This window comes from Mesoplodon mirus, assembly GCF_964341445.2.
Source record: "Mesoplodon mirus genome assembly, chromosome: 19".
In the NCBI taxonomy this organism is placed as follows: Eukaryota; Metazoa; Chordata; class Mammalia; order Artiodactyla; family Ziphiidae; genus Mesoplodon; species Mesoplodon mirus.
The window spans coordinates 45,024,985-45,049,089 of record NC_138995.1 but is presented as its reverse complement, the minus strand read 5'-3'; the positions used below and the strand labels follow the sequence as shown (position 1 = coordinate 45,049,089).

At 36.7% G+C, this 24,105-nt stretch overlaps 1 protein-coding gene across 1 annotated transcript in view; it reads right to left on the bottom strand.

Moving 5' to 3' along the window:
• URI1 (URI1 prefoldin like chaperone) overlaps positions 1–22,633 on the bottom strand; it is a 65,071-nt gene extending 42,438 nt beyond the window's left edge. Inside the window, exon 1 of the mRNA XM_082605981.1 lies at positions 22,193–22,633. Within this exon, the coding sequence (XP_082462107.1) occupies positions 22,193–22,297 (105 nt within the window). The 5' untranslated portion in view covers positions 22,298–22,633. The remainder of the gene's footprint in view (positions 1–22,192) is intronic.
• Between the last annotated feature and the right edge of the window lie 1,472 nt (positions 22,634–24,105).

The window sequence follows — 24,105 nt, the reverse complement described above, 5'->3', positions numbered from 1 at the left end:
TTAAATAAGCCTCTCTGCAAAGAAAGGAGGAAATGACTACAGGTTCCTAAAAAATAAATAGCAATAAGCAGTAATAAACTACAATAAACTGTTTCTGTATAAAAACTTTAAACAAATTTACTTTTTAAATATGCTGAAAAGTGAAAATAACAAAGGTGGGCCTACTACTACCAAAAGTTAACTCCAATTATAAGCCACTGTTAAAACACTTAAATGTTTTTTTCCAAAATGTAGCTCGGATGGAAACAAAATTATCATCTTAATCCTTACTTTTACATTGAGCCCTGTTTTCTCCTACCCAGGCTTCTAATGCATTTCTCATAGTCAAACACAGTCTTTCTTTTTACACAAATATTGGAACCATGTCTAACATGCTTTGGTATTGTACTTCTCATTCCCTTGTTGGTGTTACCTACAAGTTAGGGCTCTTTTCAATAATTTATTATTCATAATGCCAAGTATTCTAATAAATATACAGTTTTCTTACACTGGAAACTCTTTTTATTGTATTGAAGTATAGTTAATTTACACTGTTGTGTTAATTTCTGCTGTACAGCAAGGTGATTCAGTTATACATATACAGACATTCTTTTTCATATTCTTTTCCATTATCACATTGGAAGTAGTTAAGACTGACACATATTTACATCCAGCGATATTTCTAGGAATGAAGCCACTGACATGTTTGGAGGGTTCTGTTTCTGGTATTATTTGAATTAGATATCCAGGAAACTCTAATTGTACTGGATGAAAGAGCAATGAGATATGGGCCAGATTTACTTTATTCACCAATGTACTCACCTGCCATACAGTAAGTGTGCAACAAGTCCTTTTAAAGAAGTATAGGTCTACAATCACTTAGCCAAAATCCTCAGGAAAAAAATGTTTCTCAATTTAGAACTTTTGTAATTTAGTAAGGTAATACATTACACGTATCATACTTTACAGAACACTTGCAAGGAAACATACGAATGTTCAAAGTAGAATAAAATGCCTCACTCAAATCAGTTCCATTGACAAATGAATATGCAAAAAAACTTAGAAATAACTTTGTTTTCAGTTTTTTAAGACTTCTGAATTGCAGACAGGAGACTGTGACCTGTATTTCTGAATGTGACATACTGCCTGAACTGTAGCTTGCCTGCCTATTGTTTCACTAGAGATATCAATAATTTCCTCTCCATTCCCACACCTTACTCCCTAAAACCCCACCCTCCTCTCATCTACAATAGGCAGAGGACCCCATTTCTCCATCTGCAACCAGTGTGAATGCAGAGGATCCACACTAACTGGGCCAATCAAGTTTTCCCTGGGCCCAGAGAGAGATTGAGGTGATTACAGATACTGGACCCGAAAAGGTGACCACAAAGGGATTTGCACAAGCTAAATCTAACAAAGCTGGTCTACGAAGTAACAACAAAAATGTACAAAAAAACAAAACACACACGCACAAATAAAATAACCCTACCCTAGATCCTCCTGACTTCTTACAGTAAATACTTTCCAAATTTTCATTTCTGTGATTTGTAACTGATGAAGAAAACTTCGTAAGTAAACTTGCTACGTAGAAATGAGAATATGCCTGTGAAGATCTCAAAGAAAACAAATAATTCATTAAAGATAACAGTAGAATGATGGGGGGAAAATATCCTCACAAGTGACAAAACAAATTGAAATGCCACCCTGCACCAATTACAGGAATAAATTTTTATTTTAAAGTAACACTGCCAACTATAGCAAAATTAATACTAAATCACTGCAAGTAGCTATATAGCTTAACTCATTCCAGACTTCTACCTCCAAGTAGGGAGAAAAAGCTGATAACAAACCAAGTAATCCCTCTGAAAACTAGAAAAGCCAGATGAATATAAAATCATCTCTTAAAAGGCATCTAAGAATTGCCAAAGCAATGAGAACAAGAGGGACTAAAATTCAGGAGATAACTGTGGAGAAGTGAGTTGATGCTTTTTTCTTGGACAACTCTAGGCACAGGGAAGAGGCTGAGAACTATGTTTTTCCTTAGCAGAAATTTAAAGTAGTCTTGAGAAGGCTGTAATAACAAAATCAGAGACATGAGCGGTCTTAAGCATATGGTTGTTTTCTTCTTGTGATGTGCCAAATTCTGAAGCTGAAAAGGCCAAAAAGCTAAACTGAAAGTGTGAAAAGCAGAGCTCAGGGAACTGATGAAACAAAACTTCAGAAGCATTTAAGGAAAGAAATGTGGTGAACAAACTAGGTTTTCAGATGAAAGCCAAGAAGGAATCAAAGGTGGCTGATACCTTACTAAAACAAAACCCAACCTGCACTCCATTCAGTACCTGCCTGGATTAAGGTATCCAACTCCTATTTTATCAACCTAGCAGAAGGGTGAAAACTTCTCCAGAGAAAGATACCTTCAGGAGTATCTACAATTTTAAAGATACTAAAATATTAATATTTAACTGTAAATACTTCAGGAGTATTTACATTTCTAACATTTAACTAAAAATAACCAAGTTACCAAGAAATAGGGCCATATGAACAAACATCAAGAAGAAGAAAAACAACACAAAACAAAAGCAAATAAATATGCAATCTACATACTGGAATTAATAAACTAAAACATTAAAATATAATTATTAATATGTTCAAAAAAATAGTTAAAAGATAGAAGCAATACATGAAAACATGGCATATTTCACTAGAGAATATCTATACAAGAAAAGAATCAAAAAGATAATCTTTAACTGAAATGTCTAAAATGAGCTCAATAAACAGTGTTAACAGGAGATTAAACACAAAAGTCAGAATTTTGAACTGGATGACACATTGATAAAAAATACCATAAATAAAGCCCAGAGATTTAAAAAGAAAACATGGAAAATACAGAAAAGACCAGTAAGAGACATATGAAACACTGTATAACTGAAGATCCACAAAGAGAGGGAAGAGAGAATGTGGTAGAAGCGGTATCTGAACAGATCTTGACATGATTTCCTAAAAATGAGAGAAAGGTATTAACCAACAGATTTGAGAAGCTCTAAGAATCTCAAGCAAGAGACATTTTTTTTTAAATTATATGAAGGCACAACATAGTTACACTGTTGAAAACCGAAGAAAAATGTTATAATCAGCATGAGGGAGAAAGAGCAGGGAAGAGATACAGTACCTTCAAAGAAGCAACAAGAAGAGTCATAGCTCGAGCTAACTTCAACAACAACAAAAAAATGACACAAACTGGAAAATAGGATAAAATCTTTAAGTGTTGGAAAAAAATAACTGAAAATCTATAATTACGTACAGAGCAAACAGATCCTCCAACATGAAGGAAAAATAAAAACATTTTCACACAGAAACAGAATTCTGCACCAGCAGATTTTCACTGGAAGAAATACTACAGGTAATTATGCGATGTGACAGAGGTGTTAGCTAACAAGCTAAGGTGGTAATCACTGTGCAATATATAAATGTATCAAAACAACACACTGTATACCTGAAACTTACACAACAGTATATGTTAATTATGTCTTAATAAAGCTGAAGGGAAAAAAGAACTACTGCAAGAAGTATTTGGAGCAATAGAAAAGCAGAAAGAACTAAAGAGCAACTGTACAGGTAATTTTTTTAAATGTACAGATAAATCGGTATTAATCACATAGAACAATTAAATACTGTATTGTAGTGTTTAAAACACAGAATTAAAATGCATGGAAGCAACAATGCAAGAAGTGGGATGAATGAATGTGTGTTGCAATCTCTAGGAAAAATTTCCCCAATAAAAAAGGATAATAGAAAAAGCTTAGTAAAAGTATATAGTATACTTAGTGCTAACATATACATAAAATAGAGTACTAAGGTACCACGGTGAAAAAGAAAGTATCTTGAACAAGTTAACAGAGGGGAGAAAATACAATAGGATGTGTCTGATTAAATCAAAGGAACGTGCTCAAAAAAGCAGAGAGAAAAAAGAACATAAAAGTGGGTCAAATAGACAATGAGAAACCACTTCACACCCATTAGGATAGCTATTAAAAAAAGAAAGAAAATAAGATATGTTGGCAAGGATGTGGGAAAATTGGAACACTAGAACTCTTGTGCACTGTTGGTGGGAATGTAAAATGGAGCAGCCACTGTGGAAAATAGTATGGTGGTTCCTCAAAAATGAAACACAGAATTACCATATAATCCAGCAATTCCACTTCTGGGTATATACCCAAGGGAATTGAAAGCAAGGACTCAAACAGATATTCGTACGTTCATGTTCACAGCAGCATTATTCACAATAGCCAAAAACTGAAACCAACCCATGTCCACTGATGAATAACAATATGTGTAATATACATACAATGGAATATTATTCAGCCTTTAAAAGAAATTCTGATATATGCTGTAATACGGATCAACCTTGAAGACATTTTATTAAGTAAAATAAGCCAGCACAAATGGACAAACACTGTATGATTCCACTTATATGAGATACTCAGAGTTATCAAATTCACAGAGACAGATAATGGTAGTTACCAGGGGATAGGGGAAGGGATAATGGGGAGTTAGTGTTTAATACATAGTGTCAGTTTTGCAAGTTCTGGAGCTGGATAGTGGTGATGGTTGCACCACAATGCCACTGAAATGTATACCTTAAATGATTTAAATGGACAAATTTTGTTAAGCATATTCTACTACAATTTTTAAAATAAAAAGTGAAGTAGAAAAGTGATAAAAATGAAACTAAATATATCAGTATTTCTATTATACAGAAATTGACTAAATATCCTAGACAAAAGAAACAGATTTCCAGACTGGAAAAGATGTCCAGTTTTGTTTAAAACCATAACTATATGTTGTTATAAGAAACACACTTTGTACACAAAGAAATTGAAATTAAAAGATGAAAAGATATATCATGGAAACAAGCCAAAGCAAAATATGCTGATGTAGCCATACGAATATTCAACAAAGGATACCTCAAGGCAAGAAATATCACTAGAGATAAAAATATTTCAGACTGATAAAAATGCCCACTGACCAGGAATTTATTAGAGTCCTAAATTTGCATGCACCAAATAGCATAATTTCAAATGCATAAGCAAAGGTTGAAAAAATAGAGAAAAAGATAAATCTACAACCATAATGGAGATTCTAAATACCCACCTACTCAGTGTTTGGAAATTAAGGAACATGTTTCTAAGAAACTCCTGGGTCAACAAACAGATCTCAATAAAAACTAGAAAATATTTTAACTAATAATGAAAATAACATACATAATGTGTGAGGTACCTAAGGTAATTATCAGAGAAAATTTTAAAACTCAAAGAATATATGTTCTAAAGAAAGAATAGTAAAAATCAATGACTTTTGCATCTCTAGGAGCTTTTATCTCAAGAAGCTAGAAAAAATTACAGCCAATGGGAAATTATTAAAAGGAAGAAAAACATAAAAGCAGAAAGCAACTTACGTAAGAAAGCAACTTACAAAAGGAAAATCAATAGTCTAAAATTCGTTCTTTAAAAAGACTGATTGAGACTGATAAACCCCTGGGCTTCCCTGGTGGCGCAGTGATTAAGAGTCAGCCCGCTGATGCAGGGGACACGGGTTCGTGCCCCGGTCCAGGAGGATCCCACATGCTGCGGAGCGACTAGGCCCGTGAGCCATGGCCGCTGAGCCTGCGCGTCCGGAGCCTGTGCTCCGCAACAGGAGAGGCCACAACAGTGAGAGGCCCGCGTACTGCAAAAAAAAAAAAAAAAAAAAAAAAGACTGATAAACCCCTAAGAAGACAAATCAAGAAGACAAGACACATACAAATTACAAATAACAGGAATTTAAAAAAAGGACATCACTACCAAAACTACAGATATTTCCAAATTTTAAAATATCCATACAAGGAAAATACAAGGCCTAGACAGCCTCACTGGAAAATTATTCCAAATATTTAAGTTAGAATCAATACCAATAACATACAAAGTTTTTTATAAAATACACAAAAATGATAGTTGTTTTATGAGGTCAGCATGACCTTGGAACCAAAACCTAACGTGGACATTACAAGTAAAGAAAATTGTAGACCAATATCCTTCACAGACACAGAAACAAAATACCTTAACAAAACAATATAAAATTTAATCTGGCAATATATAAAAAGATAAACACCAACATAAGCAAGGGGGCTTTCTCCAAGAATGTAATAGTGTTTCAGTATTTTTAAAAATCAAAGTAATTCACCTCAGTAACATCTTAATAAACACAGAAAAAGCATTTGATAAAATTCAATATCCATTCATGTTAAAACTAGCAGAACAGGAGAACATTTTCTTATTTTCAGAGTATCTACCAAAAGTCTACAGCAAACATCATCTGTAACAGTGAAATATTTAAAGCTGTTCGCCTCATACGCAGAACTATATAAGGAAGCCTACTATCAGTACTTTTAATAAACACTATACTAAAGGTCCTATTTCATTCAATAAGGCAAATAAATAAAACTAAAGCGTAACAACCTGGAAAGAAGACAACTGCTATTATTCAGACAATGTGTCTGTATATATCTATACACATACTATCAAAATATACAGATAAACAATTATGGAATTCAAGTAAATTTAACAGTCAGTATACAAAAATCAAGTATGTCTATATACTAGCAAAAGATGAACAGCAAATTACAAAACGCAATAAAAAATAACAAACACCTAGAGATGAATATACAAGACACGCAAGATTTATATACTTAAACTACTGAAGGAAGTTACAGAGGAACTAAATAAAAAGATATACCATGTTCATGGATTGGTGTAAACATGTCAATGCTCCCCAAATTGATCTTTAGATTCAATGCACTCCAAACAAAACCCTAGAAGGTTATTTTGTGAGTACTGCAGAGCTGATTTTAAAACATTCATGGAAAAGCAGAAGGTCAAAAACAGTAAAAGTAATCTTCAAGAACAACAAAGCTAGAAGAATTTTACTATATCGAGACCTAGTAAGAAAGTGTGGTACTGGTGCAACTACAGGCAAATAATCCAATGCAACAGAAGAGAAACAAGACTACAAATACATGACCACATAATCTATGAAAAAGACATACTCCATATGGAATTAGAGCTATGCCTCAGAAGTAAAGGCTACATGCTAGGAATAAGAGCAAAACTGAAACAGACCAGCCCTAACAAAATCCAAAACCAACTCTCAACTGAGTTGTGCTGATCCACTAGTACTCTGGCTGCTTAAAGAAAATTTACCTCTCTTTGAAGGAAGGTATCATCGAGAGTCTACAATGTTTCACTACAATGTCTGGCATCCAATCAAAAACTACAAAGAAGTCTGTGACAACAGGAGCAGCTGATGAGAAATCAAGAGAAAAAAATAAACAGAAACAGAGCTCCATTTAATTTACATACTGCAGTTATAAGACATACTTTTATGATTAATATATTCATGAAAACAGAGGGAAGACTGAAGATGTCAAAACAGGCCTAGAATTCATTAAAGAAATGTCAAAACATAAATTCTTGGAATAAATACTGTAACTGAGATTAAGCATTTAATAAAAGGATTTTACCAGTAGATTAGATACATAAGAACAGAATTAGTTAACAGGAACACAGGTCAGAAGAAGGTATCCAAAACGGCATACAGATCAAGAGGCAGCAAGAAAATACAGAAAAGAGAGTAAGATATATGAGACAATGAAAAATGTCTAACACGTGTATCCAGAGTACCAGAAGTGGAGGAGACAATGACATAATACCAGCATCTGCAGATTAGATAAGAATTTTCTAAACTGACAAGTCATCAAATTACAGATTTAATAAACTACATGGGACTTCCCTGGTGGCGCAGTGGTTGAGAATCTGCCTGCTAATGCAGGGGACACGGGTTCAAGCCCTGGTCTGGGAGGATCCCACATATCGCGGAGCAACTAGGCCCGTGAGCCACAACTGCTGAGCCTGTGCGTCTGGAGCCTGTGCTCCACCACAAGACAGGCCGCGATAGTGAGAGGCCCGTGCACCACGATGAAAAGTGGCCCCCACTTGCCACAACTAGAGAAAGCCCTCGCACAGAAACGAAGACCCAACACAGCAAAAATTAATTAATTAATTAATAAACTACATGTTCAAAGCAGGCTAAATACAAGGAAAACCAAATCTAGACACATCATAATCAAATGCCTAAAAACCAAAGATGAAAAGTCCAAAAGCAGATAGAGGATGAAATATATAAAAATTTTTCAGGGAAAAAAACAATAAGACTGATGGAAGACTAACAGAAATGAAAGAAGTCAAAAGATAATGGAATGGTATCTTTAAAGTGTTGGGGAAAAAAATCACCTCCCAGGTCAGAACTAAAAAAAAATTACAATAGAATGTTTAAAAGAATAATAAGCCTAATTTTGGGGTGAAGGGAGTTACAAAAACATTGTAGAAGTAAAATATATGACAATAGCACAAATAAGGGAGGGTTGGTTCATGAAATTAAACCATCAAAAGATTATGTGAATAATTTCCTAAGCGGCAAAATTTCAGAAGATTTATGAATAATTTCCTACTAATTTAAGGTAGACTGTAATAAAAAAAAGAAATATTGTAGTCTCTAAGATAATAACTAAAAGGAAAATAAAAACCATACAACTATAAAGCTAAAGAGAGTTTAAAATAGAATACAAATATTTTACTAACACAAAAGGAAGAGAAATAAAGGAATAAAAAAATATGTGACAAGTGGAAAACATGGTAAAATGAGTAGAAAAAGTCCAACTAAGTGACAGATGAGAAAATTTAAAGACCCTAAATAGAGATATAACATGTTCACAGATTAGAACTGTAAAAATAAAAACACAATCAGGTAACTTCAGAATGTTAACAATTAAAGACTGACAATATCAAAAAAACATAGTAACATTTAACTGAAAAATCTGAAATATTATTTTTTGAGTAAGAGCCTAATTAAGACAAGCTATTGGTGCCTCAAGATACAAGGTATGGATTACATAGAAAGGATTTACAGGGAATTCCCTGGTGGTCCAGTGGTTAGGACTCAGCACTATCACTGTGGTGGCCCGGGTTCAATGCTTGGGGAACTAAGATCCTTCAAGCCACACAGTGCCGCCAAAAAATAAAATTAAATAAAAAAGAAAGAAAGAAACAACTGACAAGATCTAGTAAATTAAAAGATGGATCAGGGAGGCTGAAAAGACTCTGGTTTAAATAATGTTGCCCAGAATCAGGATGAGTATGTACAGCATGTATATTAGGGACAAAGATAATAAATTAACTTTAGTAAATGAGATTGAGCTGTTTGTGGGCCATCCAAGTGAAGCTGCCCAACAGCCAACAGGTCTGGGAGAGCAGAGTGCATATAGGAGTATTTGAGGACATGCAGAGTGAGAAGAGACGACTGTCAGTGATGTAAAGTACAGGGATCACCAACATTTAAGCATTAGATGAAGACACTAAGGAGACTAAGTAGAAATGGAAAAAGATAGAGCCATAAAAAAATAGAGTCACAAAAGTTCCTATGGTACAGAGAGTTTCAAGAGTTTACCAGGGAACAATAAAAGTTTCAAATAAAGCACAGAGGCCAAGTAAGGCCAGATCTGCAAAATGGTCCACTGAGTTTGGCAAGTGAAATATAATAAAAACTTTAGGTAGAGTAATTTCAATGAAAAGACAGAGGTAGCACCTAGTTTACAGTAGGTTGAAAAGCAAAGAATTAGAAACAGAGCAATTATCACACTGCATTACGTTTTCTGTTAACATGTTTCCATACAAATTTTAAGTCCCTTGAGGGCAGAAAAGAAACCTTGTGTATCGCAGTATCTAGGACAGTGCCTGACACGTAACTCAGTTTTGTCTTTTTGTTCTTTGGGAAAAGGCACTCATTTTCAATAACTTTAATATTACTCGGTTCATAAAATCAAGAAATCAAAGGATAAGGAATAATGGCCAAATCCATACATTAAATGGGTTACTGTTTGCTATACTGTATTAGGATTTCTAGAACAAACGAACGAACAAACGAAAGAAAGAAAGAAAGGAGGAAAGAAAGATTTTTTAAACAAACACATTTAGGGTACTGTCCCCCAAAACATGTCATTATCTTAAGGTAGAGTAAATAAGTAGTGAGTACCCTGAAATGAACCTAGAAAGAGATGAGCCCAACAACACAAGGGTCTCAAATCACATTTTAATGACCCTGGATTTCACTCTTAAGTACAATGGGAAGCCACCAAAGGATTATAAGCAGTAGAGAGAGTGACAAAATTATATAATTCGATTTACATTGCCAGAAAAAGAGAGACATCTCTGGAAAAAAGGTAGAAGGGGAGCAAGAGTGGAACCATCAAGACCAGCCTCCAAGTAAAAAATGATAACTTGAAAATGGCTGTGGAGATCACAAGAAATAGCCAATTCAAGGAACTCAAAACACTGTTCTCCAGTTTCTGAACATCGAGTCCTCTTACCTCTTTTTATTTAATGCTGTAGACTAAATTGAAAGTTAGAACCAACTGTGCAAAAAGGTAATTATATATGGCTTATAAAGCTAAACCAGTTTACCTTCTGGCCACTAAACCACCTTGAGGACTTCACCTATGAGAAACATACGCACAGTGATTCACTGCAACATTATTAGTACTATCAAAAAACTGAAAACCACCAAAATGCCCATCAGTAAGATACCAGATGAATACCTGATAATATAGCTGAGTACTATGCAACCACAAAATATGATGAGAAAGATCTCTGTGAATCAAAGACTCCCAGATGTATCAGTTAATGAGAAAATCGAGGGGCAAATATAATATGCTACCTTTTATATAAGAAGGTGGAGGGGGGATAAGACAGCAAATTTTAGTATTTATTTTTCAAGAAATACGAGAAGGATAAACTAGAAATTAATGTAAAGATTACCGATAGGGGTAGGTAGGAGCAGGGATGGGAATGAATTACCTCACTATACCTTTTGATATAGTTGTGATTTTAAACAATGCAAATGTTTTACAGACTCATAAAGTCAAATTGATAAAAAAGCAAACACTAAAATTCAATACAAATTGTATATCAAATCCAAAATATAACTGCACTGAAAAAAATAATAATTCAAGTAACTTTTGAGATCATTACCTAACTGCATACCCCAAGGGGGTTAATTCTGCAAGAATAAATTGAACTGCAATGAAATCATGAACTTCACTCAGAGGTTTGCTGTTGGCAGTGGTATCAATGTAGTAATTCTAAAACTATTTTGTGTATACTGTGGAATAAAGGACATGAATAAATATAGATGTTATTGAGAACAAGGTTTCACTACAGAAAAAAGGAGATTCAAATATAGATGGGGGTAGTTGAAGAAGAATTTTGTGGTAATGGATCTGAATGCAAAGTATCAGGATCCACTGAACCCAATTTTAGTTTTTGGTTTGTTTTTGAACAGTTCTATTTGCAAGGATTGATATTTCATGACTTCTATTCTCAGATACTGCAAAGAATAAAGAGAAAATTTACTTCAAAAAACGGCTAAAACTCATTCTATCTTGCAATTATATATGAGTACATTGAACCTTTTCATAAGCCTAAGACACATTATAAGATCTTACTGATTATATATTTCCTGCATCTTGTTTCATCACCCTAATAATGATTTCATGATTACTCATCAATTTTCCCAAACTATGCTTAAAGAAAACTATATAACAAGTAATTGAGGAATCATGGAATCATCTAGAAGGAATATGCTATCAATAGTAAAAATCATTCTTCAGTTTTCTTACTGCATTGACCAAAGTACTGCATCATCTTTCAAAAAAGTGTAGAAGACTAATGAAGACACCACCTTTGTAGACTGATTTTAGCTTTCAAACACAGTTGACAATTCAGAAATTTTCATTTTCTGTCCATAATGGGAAGGAGAAGAAAAGTGACAGAGAAAGACACTTCACAATTGTTAAACAAATTAAACTATGAATAAAAAAGATAACAGCTCTCTTCACCAGCACTGTCCAACAGGATTTCCTTTGATGATAGAAATCTTCAAAGTCAACACTGTCCAATGCAATAGCCAATGGCCACATGTGGCTATTGAGCACTTGAAATGTGGCTATTATGACTGAGAAACTTAATTTTTTAAAATTTTACTTAATTAGAATTTTAAACTTAATAGCCACATGTAGTTAGTGGCCACCATTTTGGATAGCACAACTAGATACAGATGATGGTGAAAATATTAATATAAATTAAATCTTAGATTATGAATCTTCAGACGACAATATCCTAGGTGAATTTTCTCAAAACTCAACAATCAATGAGTAATAAACAAAATTAACTCAAAGTTGATCAATGACCTAAAAATAAGAGCTAAAACCATAAAACTCTCAGAAGAAAACCTAGGTGTAAATCTTCATGAACTTGGATTTGGCAATGGGTTTCTACATATGACACCAAAAGCAGGAACAAAAAAAGAAAAAATAGATAAACTGGACTTAATCAAAATTTAAAAACTTGGGACTTCACTGGTGGCGCAGTGGTTAAGAATCCGCCTGCCAATGCAGGAGACACAGGTTCAAGCCCTGGTCCGGGAAGATCCCACATGCCGTGGAGCAACAAAGCCCGTGTGCCACAACTACTGAGCCTCCACTCTAGAGCCCATGAGCCACAACTACTGAAGCCCATGCGCCTAGAACTTGTGCTCCACAATAAGAGAAGCCACAGCAATGAGAAGCCCACGCACCACAACAGAAAGTAGCCCCTGCTCGCAACAACTAGAGAAAGCCCACGCACAGCAATGAAGATCCAACGCAGCCAAAAAATAAATAAAATAAAATAAAAAATTTTAAAAAAATTTAAAAACTTTTGTGCATAAAAGGACATTATCATTAAAGTGAAAAGACAGCATACAGTATGGGAGAAAATATTTGTAAATCATATATCTGAAAAGGGTTTAAATACCTAGAATAAATAAAGAACAACTACAACTCAACAACAAAAAGACGACCCAGGGCTTCCCTGGTGGCGCAGTGGTTGAGAGTGCACCTGCTGATGCAGGGGACATGGGTTTGTGCCCCAGTCTGGGAGGATCCCACATGCCACGGAGCGGCTGGGCCCATGAGCCATGGCCGCTGAGCTTGTGCATCCTGAGCCTGTGCTCCACAATGGGAGAGGCCACAACAGTGAAAGAACCGTGTACTGCAAAAAAAAAAAAAAAAAAAAAAGATGACCCAATTTAAAAATAGACAAAGGACTTACATAGACATTTCTCCAAAGAAAATACAAAAATGGCCAATAAACACACGAAAAGGGACTTCCCTGGTGGTCCAGTGGGTAAGACTCTGTGCTCCCAATGCAGGGGTCCGGAGTTCGATCCCTGGTCAGGGAACTAGATCCCGTATGCATGCCACAACTAAAGATCCCATGTACTGCAACTAAGACCCAGCACAGCCCAAAAAAACAAAAACAAATAAAAAAACACACACACATGAAAAGATGCTCAACATCCTTTTTCATTAGAGAAATGCAAATCAAAATCACAATAGGTCAATGACATTAACACCTATTAGGATAGCTCTATTCCAAAAAAAAAAAAAGGAAAGTGTTGACAAGGACGTGGAGAAATTGGAAACCTCATACATTGCTGGTTGGAATGTAAAACTGTGCCAACGCTGTGGAAAACAGTTTGGCAGTTCCTCAAAAAGTTAAACACAGTATTACCTTGTGACTCAGCAATTCCACTCCTGGGTATATATCCCAAAGAACTGAAAACAGGGACTATAACAGATAACTCATACACCAACGTTCATAGCCACATTATTCCAAGAGTAAAAAAGTGGAAACAATCCATGTGTTCATCAACAGTTGAATGGATAAACAAAATGTGGTATATGCATACAACGGAATATTACTCAGCCATAAAAAGGAGTAAAGTTGTAATACATGCCACAACACAGATGAACCTTGAAAACATTAAGCCAATCACGAAAGGACAAGTATTTTACGATTCTACATCTATGAAATATCTAGAATTGGCAAATTCATATAGAAAGAAAGTAGATTAGAGATTACCAGGGGATCAAAGGAGGGGAGAATTGGGCACTAGTTCTCAGTTCCCCATCTGTGAAATCAGAAGTTGGACTAAAACACTGGTAAGTTTAGTTTAGTTCCTTGGACCACTTCCCTGGCAGCTACTGAAAGTGGGTGCAAGGAACAGAGATACTCATCCCCCTCCCAGCCCCTCCACACACGCAACTTCTCCCTCATTAAAGGAGAGTAACTTAGCTTTCATCTGTTTTACATACTGGATTTTTGAATAAGGTTTTATTTTAACGAAAAAAGCTCTGTGCCTAAAAAAAAAAAAAAAAAAAAAAAAAAAAAAAAAAAAGTTTGACTACCAGTAGTTTCTATGATCTTTAAATCTAAATATTCTGAAGTTTGGATAATTCAGCTAATTGATACAAGTTACCCTCACTCCATACTGTTAAAAAAGAAGAGTCTCAATAATGTTTCATTAGAAACAAAAAAAGATTTTTACCAGTATTATGTATCTATATTTTGACAAATAAGTGCAGTATAAAAAAGTTGACCCGAAAAGTTTAAAAAAAGCAGTTAAAAATAAATAGCTTTACAAATTATTGTAGAAACAATACAAAAGATGTTTACAATTCTCATTGAGGAAAAACCAAAACATGTCCAGTGGTATAAAAGCTCTTCCCTTGCAAGAAACGGAAATAAAGCCTGAAGACCCAGTTTGGTTTCACTGCTGAAAAATGTACAAAATAACTTAGAAAAACCAGTTGAGGTTAAACGTTGTGAGCCCACTACTTGTACCTGCCTACTCTTGATCTGGGGAAAACTGATAACCATAGAGCAAGGCAGAGCTGATGGTAGGACAGCCAAGAGTTCTCCATCTGGGAGTCCATCCTACATTAACCTTCAAGTAAAAGTGATAGTTGCATCACAGTGAATGTAATTAATCTCACTGAACTGTACACTTAAAACTGGTTAAGGGGCTTCCCTGGTGGGGCAGTGGTTGAGGGTCCACCTGCCAGTGCAGGACACACGGGTTCAGGCCCTGGTCTGGGGGGATCCCACATGCCGCGGAGCGGCTGGCCCCATGGGCCACAACTGCTGAGCCTGCGCGTCTGGAGCCTGTGCTCCGCAGCGGGAGGAGCTGCGATAGTGAGGGGCCTGCACACCGTGATGAGGAGTGGCCCCCGCTTGCCGCAACGAGAAAGCCCTCGCACAGAAGCGAAGACCCAGCACAGCCATAAATAAATAAATAAAATTTAAAAAAAAAAACTGGTTATTGCTGGAAAAAAAGATCTCTAAATTCTATTTTTTCCCACTCCGATAAGTTTTTAGGCTTCTTGAGGACAGAGATTAGGGAAGAAAACCCTGAAGCACTGGAAATGAGTTTTGAAAGCAGGAATTATGTAAATGGTTTATTTTTGTACCTCCCTAAGTTCTAGAACAGACCATGCCAACCAGGAAGAGAACTACATATATCTGAATATAGCAGATGTTGAATAAAGGGGGACCGACTTGAAGGAGAAAAGAATCAATAAACGAACAATATACTTCTAAGAACAACAAAAAAAAGTAGGGTATTCCCACCCACTTAGTCATTCAACAAGAAGAACTTCATCATGTAACAGTCTGCAACAAGAACTCGGACATTTTTCTAAAAAGATATGTGGCAATATTCTTAAATCTCTTATGATCTTTGTGCACCAAACTTTACTTAATACAAAGAAGATTACTGTGTTTAAATTCTTATTAAAATATCCAATAAAAATGGGTTTCACTATCCCTTATCCTTACTTCTGTACATTACTTGTAAATATTACTTTAAAAAATAAAAAGTAAAAAGATCCCTTGGACCTAGATGGTAAATGGTGATGACTATTTTTCCTGGTATACTGAAGGTTAATACATTTCTTAGCCCTGTCCACTGAAAGGGCCTTGATGCAATAATATCCCAGTGGCAATGAGCACAACTTGGGCCCAGGTCTAGGTTTCTCAGCATTTCTCATTAAAAAGAACCAGGGCTCTTTGAAGAAATAGTTAATTTCAGAAATAAGACAAGAAAGCTACAAGGGAAGCCTGGGACACCTTGTGCCAGAAAAAAAAGGTAATGACCAAAAGGATCATGAGAAATGCCAAAAGGATGCCGGAGTCAGCTTGAAGGGGCTCCCACTGGCCAAATTTAGGACAATTCGAGCATCAAAAGGAAAAAGGAAAAATTGTAACACACTGAATTAAAAAACAAATAAAAAGGGTCTACACTAATACTAAAAGGGGGGGAAAGGGGTCCTCTTTACAGAAAAATGCCAGCTATAAACGTAGATGGTTAGAAAACCACTAATTTGCAAACACGGATATAATAATTGATTCAGGCAAGGATCATCCATGGTAAAGGGTTGTTGGGGAACAGGATATTTACAATGGCTTCAAGTATTTAATAAGTACTTTTAAAGTTTTTATTCCTTACACAAGGGAACAGGTACCTAAGGTGAAGAGATATCTCAGGTACCATCTTAAACAAGTAATTAGCAACACCAATAATAGAATAAAGTAACATTGTATGTCTCCTGCTGTGATGCAATAGGAAGTCATCATCAACTATGTATTATTCTTGCCAAAAATGATTATTTAATTCTGTTTCTTCATAAGTACATTCATCAGACATCTCTAAATTGTGGGCATTCTGTAAGTAAACTGTTGTAAACTCTTCAAAAATACCAATTTCATAAAAACAAAAGAATGTAGAGGGATTGTTTCAGATGAAAGGAAATTAAAGGGATAAGACGCTAAATGCAGCCTGTGACGGGATCTTGGATTGAAAAATGTTAAAAAGAACACTTTTAGAAAAACTGAGAAAATATGAATATGCCAAATAATATTATTGTGTGTCAACGTTCATTTCTTGGGTGAAAAAAAAAGATATGATTATGTAGAAGAATGACCTTGCTCCAAAATGATATATGCTTAAGAATTAGGACATGATAATATCTGCGATTTACTTTCAAATGGTTCTACAAGGAAAAAAAGAAAAGAAAATACAGAAAGAGAAAGAAAAGGCAAATGAGACAAAATAGGATTGATGACTCAAACTATTCTTTAAACTTTTCTGTTGTTTTACAATTTTTGAAAATAAAAAGCTGCTACTTAAAAAAAAAAAAAAGAAAAGAAAGAAAGAAAAACTGCCTTAGGACAGACTAAAAAGATCTAGACTCACTAATCTGGAGATGAAGGCAAGAATGATACAAGCTAAAAGATTTTAAAACCCAATCTGACAACATTAGGAGAACAAAATCAAACAGTTATGATCACAGCTTAGACCCCGTGCACCTTCTTCTCCCTTTCCCCATCAGTATTTTGGAACTATTCTTGTCTTATACTCCAATCTGGAGAGGCCTAACACAATGAATATTGATTTTCTCCCCTTGAAATACTGTATTATAATGTTTACTAATAAAAAACTAAAACCAAAGCTGTTTCTTCTCATAGCACATGACTGGCATGATAATAATCACTAACAACAACCAAAACAAACTTTTAAAATAAAATATAACTCACAAGTTATGAGTTCTGAAAACCCAATTAGCTACAAAATGTATCTTTGGCTGTAAGCAAATATTCTTACGACTCTGCCTTTCTTAAAAATGATAAAAGAAAAGAACTACATTAGAAAGATCAAATACACATTCTTCAATAAACTACTTATAACTATTCAATTTAGAAAAAGCATTTTATTTTACAAAAAAATGCAAATAGCCAATAAATACCTGAAAAGGTTATCAACCTCATTCATTAGTTATTACTAGAATGGCTACCGAATACGGAAAGGACAGACAGTACCAAGTGGTGATGAGGACGTGGAATAGCTGGAACTTACACAACTGCTGATAGGAATGTAAATTGGCATAAGCACTTTGAAAAACAAGCATTATAAGCAAAACTGAAGACACAAATACTCCATAAGAAAGTTCAGGGCAAAAACTAGAAAAAACCTAAACTGTCCACCTGAAAAATTAAAGAAAGTCAATGAAGACTCTAACATCAAATTTGTAAACGTCTATCACAATGCCTGGCACACAAAAAAATTTATTCTATACAATGCAATCCCATAATCCCATCATTCCTCCCTTCACGCATGACAAATGGATTCTTGTCATTTAAGATTAGTATGATTCTCAAAACACATTCCAATGGTTTCTCACCTCACAAAAATAAAAACCAAAATCTTTAACAATGATCTAGTACAGCTCCTTACCTATCACAAACCATCTGTCATTTTAAATATGCCTATTCCATAACCTTACCACTAGAATGTGATCCCTGTGAAAACAAAGACTTTGTTTACTACTGCATCCTCAGCAGAGGAAGGCATTAAGTAGGTACAATCCGGCAGGTAGCAGGTACTCAATAAATATCAGCTGAAAAATTATATGCTTGGATTCTGGACTTGGAAAGAAGAATACCTGTGGTATGGAGTACATGACTGACAGTTTCCTAAACTATGTGCAGTTTATCATAAGAAATATGCAAACCAAAGTTAAATTAGCTGCTCTGCTTTATAAAAATTTGAAATATTTACTCTTAATGCATTTAATTCCCCAGGTTCTATATCAAGAAAGTGTAAGTTATTCCAAAATTCCAAATTACATGAGTCACTCAGTTATAATTACAATAAACTAAATAATAACATTATCTTCATGAATTTTCCAAAGTTACCATTATCCTGCAAATAAACCTAGGAAAACAATACTATATACCACTTTTTCCACAATACTATATGGCAGAATCTCAATAATTCTGTTAAAGATAATAGCATCTGGAGATATAAAACTCAGATAGAAACATCACCTTAGCCAAGAAACCAGTATTTCAGTAATGCAATTCAAAGACAGAACCAGATTTAACAAGAGGAAACTTCCCTAGAAAAGCCCAAGACACTCCACTGCAGTCCTAGGTTTAACTTTTATGGCATAGAACAGTCCAGAGAGTCTTCTAAGTAGATTCCATTTTTTCCACCAAATACTTTACTCCTATTGGCAAAAACAGATTTAGTTAAAAGAAAAGAGGGGGAAAAAAAGATGATCCAAGTTCCCTCTTGTCCCTGTATCTTTGGATAGAGAATTAACAATAAACAAATCTCCAAGGAAAAAAGAAAAGGAAACCACTTGGGGAACAGATATCTGAACACCTATCTGCTCTGGGGTAAGAAACAAACCTGCCTAACTGGTGTTCAAACCAGCCAAGAGCAATTTGACAGGAGCAGAAAATATTTAGCAATTAAAGATACAACATCCCATCTTTCATTAAAATTAATTAGGTTTTATCAATAGCCTTTCTTGGAAAAAAAAAATCCCATTCAATTCACTCACTTTCAGGTAAAATAAAAAGTTAAATTGTGTGCTTTTAAAACATTTAGTGGTGCATTTTCCTATATAAACTGTGTGAATATTTATATACATATAAACATAACTAACCACACCACATAGTGTTCTACAATTTTTAATGACTGCATAAAATCTCCTCATACCAATCCCCTTATGTTGAATTTTTAGCTTTTTCATTACTATAAACAAACCTGCAGGGAACCTTTCTGTACATGTCTTTTTGCTAGATTAAAAAAAAAAGAAATAAACAGAAGTTTTAACCAAAAAATATTTTTTTGAAAATGTCAGCATTAATGTCAAAAATGAGAACAATATTCAAATATTTGATCCTGTCCATTTACTACAGATGTTGTCATTTACTGAAGTTGTGGATCTTTCATGCCCCCCTCCTTTGTCTTTTTCCTTAGGTTACTAATTTTTTTCCTTGTTATTCAGTGCTCCAAAGGATAAACAAGGAAAAAACAGAGAGAGGGACCAAGATAAAATGTGTTATACTCCTTATCTGAATTAAAAAGCAAAAAATTGATGAGCAACATTTAAACCACTTTACCTAGCAGCCATTCTTAAGGTTCCCAGAGAAAATAATGCCCTGAACCTAAGGTATCCATTGCATATAAAGAATTCACTTCTCTCCTCTGCATCTAGAGCCTACTAGCTAGCTACCATCCTAGGGAAAACTGAAAATATAGTCATTCAAATAATTTTCGTCAGGATCTAATTCTCTCACAGAACCCTGGTAGGGAAAGGCAAGTCCTAAAACACATTTAATTAGACTTATATAAAGAAATACTAACTGCTATACTATAAAACTCCTATGACATTTTTTTCCTTTTCCTTCCAAGCATGTCCCAACACTTCCACTTACTAGAGTTCACTGTACTCCTACAGTTGCTGGGTTGGTTTTAAAGCCTAAAGTCCCTCACAAAAATTTGACTGATTTATTTATTTATTTACTATTTACTAGATAAAGTTTTCCTATACTGAACTGTAATTAAAGGATAGCTATCTAACCAGTTTATTTTGTGGCCTCATGGGTCTCTCCTGTCCACTGAAGCAGATCCGTTAAAATAGTCTAGTCCATTTACTGAGGGAATTTATCATGAACTGGGAATGATTTTACATACCCATGACAGACATACACATGCTTATTTTATGTGCCAAAATAACATTAACACAGCACAGAAAAGTAATCTGGTACCATACTCAATGTCTACTGAAAACTGTCATCCAGGTTCCCATAGGACTGTAACTGAGAAGGCAGTTTTCAAATGCAACTGGATACCATACCAGAAAGCTGTTCAGAGCACCCCCAAACCGTATCCTTTGTATTTCAGACACACGAACATCAGAATAAAACCAAGGATTTCTCTTTTTAACATGCCAAATAGGAGAAAACATATCAAGTCAGCAGTATGCAAACATCATACTATGAAGGAGGAGAGAGTTAATTCCTCTACAGAAAGAAAGACAATGGGAGCACCATTTTCTGAGGGTCTGTTTCACCTTTTCTAAAAGACTAAAAAATGTAAATAGTTTTTGCCAAAAATGAACAAATTGGTTTCATGAAGGGCTGTCTTTTCTTCTTTATTTATTCTTCTCTTAAAGAAAGAAAAAAAAAATCACACTGTCTTACAATTTAAACGCACCGAACTTGAATTTTTAAACCCCCAACTTGAAGAAGGCCAAGTTTAAAACCCAACCATTGTATATGGTATTAGAAAAAAAAAAAAAAAAACGGCTCTCAGAAGGGGAAATCCAACGCACAAAATAATTTAGAACAACCAGAACAAAGTAGGAAAGGTTCCCACAATTCATCCTAACAGGTTATTTCCAAGCAAACCAGGATTTAAGTTCTATAAAAAGTTCCTTATCTAGCTAAACTGGGTATACCAGTATACCTATGTAAGTAGTCATTTTTATACAGAAATACTCAATAGAAAAAGTTAGGAATTCCCAGTGTTTATAGTTTTTAAACAACTTCCTTACCTTTATAACCATGATACTCTCAATATGACACATTTTAAGTAAATGAAACGTTGCCTTTCAAAATAAGAATTTCAAAGATAGAAACAAACAAATGATACAGAATCCAAAGGGAAAAAAATCTCAGATTAAACAATAACACTGTATTTCTTAGACTGGTATACTTGTTCATATACAATCCCCTTAGGAAATACAAAACTTTCTTTCCTCTTTACTGGTAGATTAAAACTCATTTATATAATTGAAGTTAAAATTTAATAAAACAGCATTCTATCATGACAAATACTAAACCAAAGCTGAAACTGCACATGAAACGTTAGCATTACAAACCTAGTAAAACTTTTAAGTGCAATCAGATAAAGAGCAACAAAGAGTATACATTTTACCAACGATGAGGTAACAAGCTAAAAAAAAAAATAAGGTGAATTATTAATTCACAGCCTGTCCTTCACCGAGAATATTCCCACGCACTGCTGTACGCATTAAGATTAAAAACTCACTTTCATACACAAGTTAAACAGATTATCGCATCTCTTTTCCCCAACCCTCCCCTCCCTTCGAAGGTCAAAGTGCTCCAGACAAGACAACGAAAGCACGTGACAAAAGTTTCCCCAACACGCTTTCCAGGCCTGGAGGCTATGCTCCTCCCCCGTTCGGGGTCCAGGTTGAGCTAGGCCGGGACCAAAGGGCTGCGGCCCACCGAGGGCAGGACGGGGTCGGCGGGGGCGAGCGGGGGTCAGCCCCCAGCCCCGTGGAGGGGGAACGGGGCACCGAGGACGCGCCTGGGCAAGGGCGCCTCCCGAGACCACCGGCGGAAGCGCGGGACAGAGCGCGGCCTGTTACCTTTTCCTGCTCCTCGCGGAGCCGCGCCACCTCTGGGGCGCGCAGCGGCGCCGCGGCCGAAGCTGAGGCCGAGGCGTGGGGCCCGGGGTCGGGCGGAGCCTCCATGGCGGGGCGCCGGGGCCTCAGCGGGGCGAACGAGTCCTAAATAAGTGTTTATGAAGGCGGCGTGGCCGGCGGCTGCCCAGCGCCCGCGTGCTCGCCCTCATGCACTGCGCGCCCCGCGCTGAGGAGGCCGCGCCCCACTTCTCTGCTACCGCGGCGGCAGCTGCTCGCGTCCGGGCTGCCCGCGGCCGCATCTCACACGCGCATGCCGCCCGCTGCCGCCAGCGCCCCCGCCGCTGCGGGCTCGGAGCAACAGGCCGGCCGTTGAACGCGAGAAGCCCCGATCCGGTGGCTGGGCCGAGCCAGGCGTCCTGTGGCGGCCGCTCCTCCTCCGCACCTCCCCCGTAGGCCCCGCCCCTCGTCCCGCCCAGCGCGGCACGCTGGGAAGCGCACGCAGCCTCCGCCCTTCGTCACGCCCCCGGTGATCGCGTGGCGCAGGAGCGGCGCGGCGGCGGCTGGCTTAGCTGGAGGCTAAGCTGAACTCTAGCCCTTTGGAAACTTTCATTCTAGGGAAGATCGACGCTCAGTTCACGGAGATGAGCCCTGTCTTAGCCTTGTGTCCCCCTAATGCCCCCAGTCGTTGAGCGCTGCATCTGACGGTAGGAGCTTAATTCGTGCACTAGTGCTGGTTCATAAGCATATTTAATTTTAGCAAAGTCAGCTCTTCCCTGTGCCTGTTTAATGAATTAAAATATGCGATTAAGTTTTGTTTGTGTGTTAATTACTGCACACACAATTTTTCCTTATATAAAGGTATTGTGCTTTAATTAACATATTGCTATGCATGGGCTATTTAAGAGACTTTTCAAGGATAACGTTGCCCATACTTTCCCTCTTATTTCAAAACTCTTGTGACCTCTCTCTCCTACAGCCTCTGTACACAGTAAGCACCCAATTAATGCTTAATGCATGGAATTGGCCTTGCCCTAACAATCATCTCTGCTCCAATACCTACCTAACAGTGGGATGGGTCCTGTTCCTTCAACGTTGTGCAAATGGCAATGGTCTGGGAGGTAGATGCAGTTCTCACCCTGGTGTACCTGCTTGCTAGATTTCTCTTCCCTTCTGGCCAGCTCCGCAGTCCAGATACACCCTTTTTACATTTGCTTCACAGAAAGAAGTGAGGAAAATTTGGGCAAAGGGTAAATGTTAATTGCTCTCTTTTCCTCACTACATATCCAACCTCTGAAACAGGCAGTCTCTGACTGCTCTAGCACCACACCATCTGTGTATCCTCAGCTACTTCAGTAGCTTCTCTGGTCTCCCTGCTCTCACTTTCGCCCCCTGTAATGGACATTGGCAGCTGCCCACCCTATTTCCCCTCATTCAGATGTTCAAACCTAACCCACTTAGCTCTTGTGCCTGTGGGAAGCTGACCCACCTGCGGCTCCAGTAGAAGGGTAAGTGCATTTATCGTCTAAGTAGTTGGTTCTATGAGCTGTCTACAAGAGACTCACTTTAGATTGAAAGACACAAAAGGGTTGAAAGTAAAAGGATGGTGCTGTGGGCTGAATTATCTCCCGCCTGAAATTACCATGTGGAAGTCCTAACACCCAGTACCTCAGAATGTGACTTTGCTTGGAGATAGGGCTTTAAATGTGATTAAGTTAAAATGAGGCCATTAGCATGGGCCCTAATCCAATCTGGCTGGTATCTTTATAAGAAGAGGAAATTTGGAGACACAAAGAAAAGCCAGGGGCATACATGCACAGAGGGATAATCACATGAAAAGTCAGCAAGAGGGCCTCTAACTGCAAGCCAGGGAGAGAGGCCTCAGAGTTAGCCAACCCCTTCACACCTTGATCCTGGAC